Source organism: Penaeus vannamei, chromosome 3, assembly GCF_042767895.1.
Source record: "Penaeus vannamei isolate JL-2024 chromosome 3, ASM4276789v1, whole genome shotgun sequence".
Taxonomy (NCBI): Eukaryota; Metazoa; Arthropoda; class Malacostraca; order Decapoda; family Penaeidae; genus Penaeus; species Penaeus vannamei.
Window position 1 is genome coordinate 5,937,353 of NC_091551.1, and position 10,000 is coordinate 5,947,352.

The 10,000-nt window shown below is 34.8% G+C and overlaps 1 protein-coding gene across 2 annotated transcripts in view; it reads left to right on the forward strand.

Moving 5' to 3' along the window:
- LOC113807774 (glutamate receptor U1) overlaps positions 1–10,000 on the forward strand; it is a 27,991-nt gene that overhangs the window by 11,533 nt on the left and 6,458 nt on the right. For both annotated transcript variants that reach the window (XM_070140449.1, XM_070140451.1), the window contains 8 exons: positions 248–408; positions 2,623–2,661; positions 3,178–3,413; positions 3,749–3,908; positions 4,486–4,671; positions 6,497–6,655; positions 8,068–8,221; positions 8,892–9,015. In XM_070140449.1, coding sequence (XP_069996550.1) covers positions 248–408; positions 2,623–2,661; positions 3,178–3,413; positions 3,749–3,908; positions 4,486–4,671; positions 6,497–6,655; positions 8,068–8,221; positions 8,892–9,015 — 1,219 coding nt within the window. The remainder of the gene's footprint in view (positions 1–247; positions 409–2,622; positions 2,662–3,177; positions 3,414–3,748; positions 3,909–4,485; positions 4,672–6,496; positions 6,656–8,067; positions 8,222–8,891; positions 9,016–10,000) is intronic.

The following is a 10,000-nucleotide window of genomic DNA, read 5'->3' on the forward strand; positions in this document are numbered from 1 at the left end:
TCCCTCCTCAACACCCACCCACACCCCACCCATCCACCCCCCACCCCGCCCATCCCCTCCTCACCCCCCACCCACACCCCACCCATCCACACCCCACCCCGCCCATCCCATCCTCACTCCCCCACCTCGCCCATTCTCTCCTCATACCCCACCCACACCCCACCCCGCCCATCCACCCCCCACCCCGCCCATCCACCCCCCACCCCGCCCATCCCCTCCTCACCCGTCCCCTTCCGCCCGCCCTTAGATCCGTGCGTCCTGGACTCCCTGTGGCGTGGGGGCGTCCCTCTCCGCGTCGTCGGCAGCGTGGGCGCGTGGTGGGCGCGGGTGGAGAATCTCACGTACCTGGAGGCGTCGCAGCACGTGCTGGTGGGCGGCGTTTCGTGGCTCACGTCTGTCATGGCTAAGGTTGGTGACCATGATTTCTTTAATGTTTTTTTTCTTTCTTTTTTTTTATTCTTTTTCTTTCTTTTTTTCTTTTTCTTTGTTCTTTTTCTTTATCTTTGTTCTTTTTCTTCTTCTTCTTCTTCCCCCCCTCCTCTTCCTCCTCCTTTTCTTCTTTCCTCCTTTCTCTCTCTCTTTTTCTCACTCTCTGAACAGGATCCATCTATAAAAAAAAATTATGCACAATGCCCAAAAGACACTCCATGACCCTTTCTCCTTCGCCTCTTTATCGACCAACCGTAACATCGGCTTCCAGTCATTGTGTTACACGTAGTCGGGTATACTAGCGTAATTCACCCGCTTCATCTATTAGCGAGCAAGGGACGTACTAAACGGGTTCGATTATTGGCGTTCGTGGGCGGGAGAAAGAGGGAGAAAGATAAAAAGGGGAGTGAAGAATGTATGTATGGATGTGTGCATATTCATGTAATTCTCTCTATATATGTGTGTGTGTGTGTGTGTGTGTGTGTGTGTGTGTGTGTGTGTGTGTGTGTGTGTGTGTGTGTGTGTGTGTGTTATGTGTGTGTGTTATGTGTATGAGAGAGACAGACAGATAGGAAGAGAGAGAGAAATAAAGATAGAGAGGGACAGACAGATAGACTATTAAAACACAGAATTAAAGATAAAATTCATATAAATAGCACAGCTGCTCATTCACCACATAACACAATTGTTTCGATTTTATCTATTTATTTGTTTATTTATTTATTGAGATTGAGGTTTGTAAATGTATCTCCCAGGTCAGTTTGGGACACAAATCTACGCACTCAAACTCCCCGTTTCAATTAACATTTTCCCACCCAGTTATATTATACCTAATGTTGTCTCCTAAATTTGGAATGTAGTATCACATGACCACATATCAAATGGTACATTGCCTTTCCACGCCCAAGCCGCACGCCGGTTTGGTAGATGGATAGATAAATTACTGTGATTGTTCTTTTCTTTTAAAGGATATATTATAGATCGTAATAATGTGATGTTCTAGATTTATATTGTAATATTATTATATAATGCTTTGACCATGCATCAAATGTACCACAGCTTGCCCACGCCTGTGCAGTTAGCCAGGGTGGTAAATAAAGGACTAAACTAAACTAAAACATTTTCCCATCCAGTTATACCGAATGGTTAACAAAATCAACGGCAGAAGATTTAAACAATATGTGTTGTGTTTTTTGCTCTAAGATTTCATACTCGTTTTCTATCTCTTTCGATTTGAAATGTCAGAGAATGTGTTCACAAGGCCAGCTGCGACACTCGGACTTGGACGGGGAAACTGTGATAAAAAAAAAGTTTAAAATCGGAGACCAATTTACCTCTCAGGCATTTATAGGAACCGTCTCTTCATCTAATAACTACTAAATATAAATACTAATAAGTAGGTGCCTATCCAAGCCATAACTCAAAGGCCAACCGAAGCTATAGAATGGTGACGACCAGTTTTTTTTCTCAGCGTAAAGGAAAAATAACTAGCATGTTTTCGTATTGTGTTTACATAAGTGCCCATGTCGCGTGTTCTGTTGGTAGAATAATAAGGGCACTCTATTTTCCTGAACGTACATTAGGGCTGAATGAAGAATCTCTACAATGCTTACATACATTTTGTAAGAGGGAACGTAAATCCTGCTGGCATAGAAAAAGTAAATGAAATGCATAGTCGTATTTATCACAGTCATCCCTTGTATTATCCTCAGTCTATTATCTTACCTTTATTGAACATTATATTTCTCGAACGCACCCCTTAATTTTTTTGAGGGGGGCTAATAATCATTTGCGAAAACTATTAGTAACGGCTGCTCGTGAATAAGATTAATAGCCATCGTGTTTATCATCATCTACCGCTGAAAGACATTTATTTTTCTTGAAGATACTCGTTATAGTTTATACTGGCAATCCCTTGGTGAAAATTATGAATGACAGGTATTTATAATCCCTTGGTGAGAATTATGAATGTTTGGTATTTATAAACTGAGAAAAGAGACTTATCTTTGAAAGTGAAATACTGTTTGTTGTGTTCATAGTCAAAAACTCATAAAAAATACTATTTGTTCAGATTAATAAGAGAATCGACCTTCATTTGGCCTCAGTCGGTCGTTAAAGAAATAAACATATTCAAATTGGTTTGGTCAACCTCCCAAAAAAAACTTGACTAACGAAAATTCTTCTCTCTAACAGGTCAGGCCATTCTACGACGCTTTCAAAATCAATGCGCAGGTAAGGACTACACCTGTAATAATGACATATGGAGTGATTTGTGATGATGATAGTTTAATGAGGCTCTGCGAGTTATTTGCACTCGCCTCTGTTAGAGATGGGAACATGTTGATTTTCATGAGAAAAATGTTGTAAATGTATTCCAAAAAAGTGATATGTCTATATATACATATATATATATATATATATATATATATAGATAGATAGATAGATAGATAGATATAGATACATACATACATACATACATACATACATACATATACATATACATATACATATACATATACATATACATATACATATATATATATATATATATATATATATATATATATATATATATATATATATACATATATACATATATATATGAATAAATATATACATATACATATATACACATATATACACATATACATATATATATACATATATACATATATATATATATATATATATATATATATATATATATATATATATATATATATATATATATATACATAAACCCCGAAGAAAACCCGCTGGTTCTGGGTGGCGAGCGACTGCCCGGCCCCGCCCCCTCTCCCCCCCCTCGCCCAAGGACGTCTTCCCTCCACCTCGCCGCTTCCTCCTCCTTCTGCGCCTCTTTCCTTCTCCGAGATCTGCGGCCGCGTCTCCCGTGTCCTGGAGGAGAGCGTGAAGGGCGTCCTGCTGGTGCACTCGGGGAGGCTGGCGTCAAGCGAGAATGAGACTGAGGTTCCCGCAGACACGTGAGAGTCATTTGTTTTTGTTTTGGTTGTTTTGGCGCCAAAATTTTTCGAAGCGTGGCGGAGCAGGTAGAGATAGATAAAGGGATAAAGGGAAGAATAAATGAGGATTAGTTGAAAAAATAGAACAACAACAAAAAAAGATTATTATATTAAGAGAAAAAAATGAATAAATGAAAATAAAAGAACCATCCTTCCCACCCAAGAAAATAGAATAAAAAAAACAAAAGCGAATGGAATTAGAAACTGAATAAATATTTAAAAAAACAGAAAGAATAGCAAAAAACGAATAAAAAGCCTTGTATATCCTCCCAAGACCTCGCTAATTACCCCCCCAGGTGGGTGGCCATAGCAGGAGTGCAGCGCAGCGGCGACGGCTCCTCACAGCTGGAGTTCGTGGCCAGCTGGAGCGCCGCGGGACTCGAGAGCTACAAACCCATCTGGCCTCAACCGCCTTTCGACTTTATGAACAAAACCGTCAGAATTGCTTGCATAAAGGTATGTTGCATTTAACTATAGGTGGAACATTGAACATTTATTTATTTATCGGTTGTGTTGTTTTTGTATGAGTAGAATTTGCTGTATGTTGTGATTTATTTATTTGTTGAATATCTTACGTGTACAATTTACTGGCTATTGTGGTTTCGTATGAGTTATATTGTTTTTTTTTATGCATATAATGTGCTGGTTATTGTTAACATTCGAATATTCAACACACGATGAGAGACAAAATCTCTACGCCCACGCCGACCCAGACCACAAACCCATCCCGCCCACATTACTAAACGCCCACGCCCGTATCCCGCCCACATTACCAAACGCCCACGCCCGCACCCCGCCCACATTACCAAACGCCCACATTACTAAACCCCCACGCCCGTACCCCGCCCACATTACCAAACGCCCACATTACTAAACCCCCACGCCCGTACCCCGCCCACATTACCAAACGCCCACGCCCGCACCCCGCCCACATTACTAAACGCCCACGCCCGCACCCCGCCCGCATTACTAAACGCCCACGCCCGCACCCCGCCCACATTACTAAACGCCCACGCCCATACCCCGCCCACAGAAACCGCAAGTGTTCGAGTTTGAGGACGGCGCCAGCCTGGACAGCGCGGGCGGTTACATCGTGGAGATTCTGAAGGTTATACGCGGGCGCCACAATTTCACGGGCGTGCTGGTCCCCACTGAGGGCTTCGGACTGCGCACGCCCAACGGGTCCTATAACGGGATGGTGGGCGTCGTCCAGCGGAAGGTGCGTTTTGAGGGTGGAAAAAGAGGGTTAGTGAGGATGATAATCTGATAAAAAAGATTATCTTTCGTGTTTCATTCTTTCTTTCATTTCTTTCTTGTCCTTTCTGTCTCATCGCTTCTCTTTTCCTCTCTTCCTTTCCTCCTTTCTTTCTTTTCTTTTCTTTTGTTTCCTTAAATTTTTTCTTGGTTTCGCAGATTTCTCCATCCTTTCTCCTCCTTTCATTCCTCTTTCTTTTCTTTCCGTTTCACGTTCGTTGCTTTTCCATCCAAGACGGTTTTGTTTTGAATGCCTCTTGGTCACCTTTTTATCTTTCTTATATTTATTCCTTCTTTATCCATTTCTTTTCTTCCCTTTCTGTTTCATCTCGGTTTTTCTTTCCTTCCTGTGCCTCTGGTTTTGCTAACTGTCTCATCGTTACCTTTTTCTTTTTTCTTTTAATTCATTCTTTCTCTATTTACTTCCGTTCCATTTTATCCCTGTTGCTTTTTTTCCCATCCAAATCATATAACTCTAAAACACACATTTATTTATTTTTACCGATTACGCTAATCACAATTAATCAAACATCCCAATAAAATCGAAAAAAAACATTATCCGCCACACATTTATTCATATTTACCGATTATGCTAATCACAATTAATTAAACATCCCAACAAAATCGAAAAAAGCATATCAAACCCCCAATAAAATCGAGAAAAAAAATTATCCACCACACATTTATCTATTTTTACCGATTATGCTAATCACAATTAATCAAACATCCCAATAAAATCGTAAAAAAAAAAAACATTACCCAATAACACATTTATTTATTTTACCGATTCTAATCACAATTTAATCAAACATCCCAATAAAATCGAAGAAAAACATTATCCGCCACACACTTATCTATTTTTACCGATTCTAATCACAATTTAATCAAACATCCCAATAAAATCGAAAAAAACATATCAAACTCCCAATAAAATCGAAAAAAAGCATTATCCGACACACATTTATTCATATTTACCGATTCTAATCACAATGTAATCATTATCCGCCACACATTATAAATATAATAATATTTTTTTACCGATTCTAATCACAATTCAATCAAACATCCCAACAAAATCGAAAAAAGCATATCAAACCCCCAATAAAATCGAAAAAAAAGCATTATCCGCCACACACTTATCTATTTTTACCGATTCTAATCACAATTTAATCAAACATCCTAATAAAATCGGAAAAAATACATTACCCATAAACACATTTATTTATTTTTACCGATTATGCTATTCACAATTAATCAAACTCCCAATAAGATCGTAAAAAAGAAGCATTATCCGCCACACATTTATTTATATTTACCGATTCTAATCACAATGTAAACATTATCCGCCACACATTATAAATATAATATTTTTTTGCCGATTCTAATCACAATTTAATCAAACATCCTAATAAAATCGGAAAAAATACATTACCCATAAACACATTTATTTATTTTTACCGATTATGCTATTCACAATTAATCAAACTCCCAATAAGATCGTAAAAAAGAAGCATTATCCGCCACACATTTATTTATATTTACCGATTCTAATCACAATGTAAACATTATCCGCCACACATTATAAATATAATATTTTTTTGCCGATTCTAATCACAATTTAATCAAACATCCCAACAAAATCGAAAAAAGCATATCAAACCCCCCAATAAAATCGAAAAAAAAGCATTACCCGCCACACATTTATCCATCTTTACCGATTCTAATCACAATTTAATCAAACCCAACAAAATCGCAAAAAAAAAGCATTACCCGCTCTCCCGAACCTGCAGGAGGCGGACATGGCGGCTCTGGACTTCACGCCGAGTCTCGCGAGGACGGAGGTCGTGGACTTCAGCATCCCGATCGGCGAGGACATCGTGGTCATCATCTCCCGCGCCCCTGACATCCTCATCAGGCCCTTCTTGCTCTTGCAGATCTTCTCGCCCCTGGTATGGCTTCTGTGGGTCGCTCTCTTCCTCTTTCTTTCTTAGTGTTTCTTTTTATTTTTAGTTTTAGTTTTCTTTTTCTTTTTCTTTCTTTCTTTTTCTTTTTCTTTTTCTCTTTCTCTCTCTTTCTCTCTCTCTTTCAATATAATAATAATAATAATAATAATAATAATAATAATAATAATATATATATGAAACATATAATATAGAATAAGGCATATATGTATAAACTGTATATGTATATGTATAATATATAAACATATATATATATATATAATAATAATAATAATAATAATAATAATAATATAATAATAATAATAATGATAATAATAATAATAAACATGTATATAATAATATATATATTATAATAATAATAATAATAATAATAATAATAATATATGTAATAATATATATATAATAATATTAATAATAATATTAATAATAATAATAATATGTTTCCAATAATAATAATAATAATAATAATAATAATAATAATAATAATAATAATAATAATATATATATATATATAATAATAATAATAATAATATATAATAATAATAAACATTAATAATATTAATATAATAATATAATAATAATAATAATAATAATAATAATAATAATAATAATAATAATAATAATATATAATATATAAATATAATAATATGTATGTATATATATATAATAAACAATAATAATAATAATATGACTTAATAATAATAACTAATAATAATAATATTAATAATAATAATAATAACCTTATAATATATAATAAATAATATATATATATATATATAACCTTGTATATTATAATAATAATGACAATAATAATAATAATAATAATAATATATAATAATAATAATAATATTTATTAATAATAATAATATTAATATATATAATATAATAATAATAATATATATATGTATATATATATATATATATATATATAATATGTATATATATGTATAATAATAATAATATAATAATATAATAATAATAATAATAATAATAATAATAATAATAATATTTAATATATATATATAAATAATAATATAATATAAATAAATATAAAATATTAAAAATAATAATAATATTAATAATAAAAAATAATAATAAATATAATAATATATATAATATAATAATAATAATAATAATAATAATATTAATAATATTAATAATAATAATAATAATAATAATAATAATAATAATAATAATAATAATAATAATAAAAAAATAATGAAAATAATATGTATGTATATATATATGTCTGTAAGCATATACATAAAAATACAAATGACCTTATGTAAATGTTAAGCCAATATGTAAATACATATCTCTCCCTCTCTATCTATCTATCTACTAACCAACTTACCCAAATACCCCCCCCCTTAATCTAGCTCCCCCTCCCCCGCCCACAGTCCTGGCTGGCCATCCTCGCCTCGGCCATATCGGTGGGCGTGGTGACGTGGATCGTGGGCGTGGCAGAGGCGTACGTGGGCGGGGAGAGGAGCAAGGGCGCGATAAGCCTCACGGAACAGGTGGTGGCCGCCCTCATGATCCACGTGTATCAGGGTGAGTGTGTGAGGCGTGTTTTTCTTTCTTTCTTTCTTTTTTTCTTTTTTTTCGTTTTGTCTTTTTTTTCTTCTTCTTCTTCTTCTTTTCTTTTCGTTTTGTCTTTTTCTTTTTTCTTCTCCTTCTTTTTTCTTCTTCTTCTTCTTCTTCTTTTCTTTTCTTTCTTTTCTTCTTCTTTTCTTTTCGTTTTTTCTTTTTCTTCTTCTTTTCTCTTCGTTTTTTCTTTTGTCTTTTCCTTTTTTTCTTTTCTTTTTTTCTTTTTTTCTTCTTTTTTACCATGTGGGGGTCTTCGTGTGTAAAATTTGTATATTACTATCATTGTTTTTGTCGTGACCATTGTGGTTGTTAAGATTATAATTATTTTCATTGTTAATAATGATAATGATAATAATGATAATAATAGTAATGATAATAATAATGATAATGATAATGATAATAATAATGATAATAATCATGATAGTAATAATAATGGTAATAATGATAATGATAATAATAGTAATGATAATAATAATGATAATGATAATGATAATGATAATGATAATGATGATAATGATAAGGGTAATGATAATAACAACAACATAACAACAACAAAATAACATAATCAATCAAAGACTAAACCTTATCTCCCCCCTCCCGCCCCACACCCACCCCCCCACCCACCCCTACCCAGGCAGCCCCGCCCGGCCTCGCTCGCCCGCCGCCCACCTCGTAGGAGTCACGGGCATGCTGGTGGCCCTCGTGATCGGGTCCTTGTACTGCGGCTCCGTCACGGCCTTCCTCGCCATCCCCTTCAGGTGGGCCGCGGCGGGACGGGGAGGTTTGAGATTTTTGGTGTTTATTTTTTTATTTTTTTTATAATTATTATTATTATTTTTTTTTTTTTGTTATTTTTGGGGAGATTTAAGTAGTTAATTTGGTCTAAAAGGACAGTAATCAAACATCTTGAAGAGCCTTCTTGTAGGAAAAGAGAAAATATATGTGTGTGTGTGTGTGTGTGTGTGTGTGTGTGTGTGTGTGTGTGTGTGTGTGTGTGTGTGTGTGTGTGGGTGTGTTTTGTGTGTGTGTGTGTGTGTGTGTGTGTGTGTGTGTGTGTGTGTGTGTGTGTGTGTGTGTGTGTGTGTGTGTGTGTCCATCAGTAGTTTCTACATAATAAAATCAAATTGAAACATAATGAAACAAAATTAAAATGCAGGTTTTAACAAAACACTATAGAAGGTGATAAAGAGGAGGAGGGAGAGAAGGGGAAGAGGAGAGAGGGAGGAGAAACATGAATGGATAGGAAAGTAGGTGGATAGATAGGTGGCGAAGAGGTGGGGATAGATAGATAGATAGGTAGGTAGAGAGATAGATAAACAGATATCAGCGAATGATATCTATGACCTTAAACCACTTCATATCCTCTTTTTAAATCGTTTCTTTCCTTTTTAATCCGTTATCTCACTTAAACCTCTTCATATCCTTTTTTAATCGTTGCTTTCCCTTTTAATCAGTTATCTCACTTAAACCTCTTCATATCCTCTTTTTAAAATAATTTCTTTCTCTTTTAATCAGTTATCTCACTTAAACCTCTTCATATCCTTTTTAATCGTTTCTTTCCCTTTTAATCAGTTATCTCACTTAAACCTCTTCATATCCTTTTTAATCGTTTCTTTCCCTTTTAATCCGTTATCTCACTTAAACCTCTTCATATCCGTTTTAATCGTTTCTTTCCCTCTTAATCAGTTATCTCACTTAAACCTCTTCATATCCTTTTTAATCATTTCTTTCCCTCTTAATCAG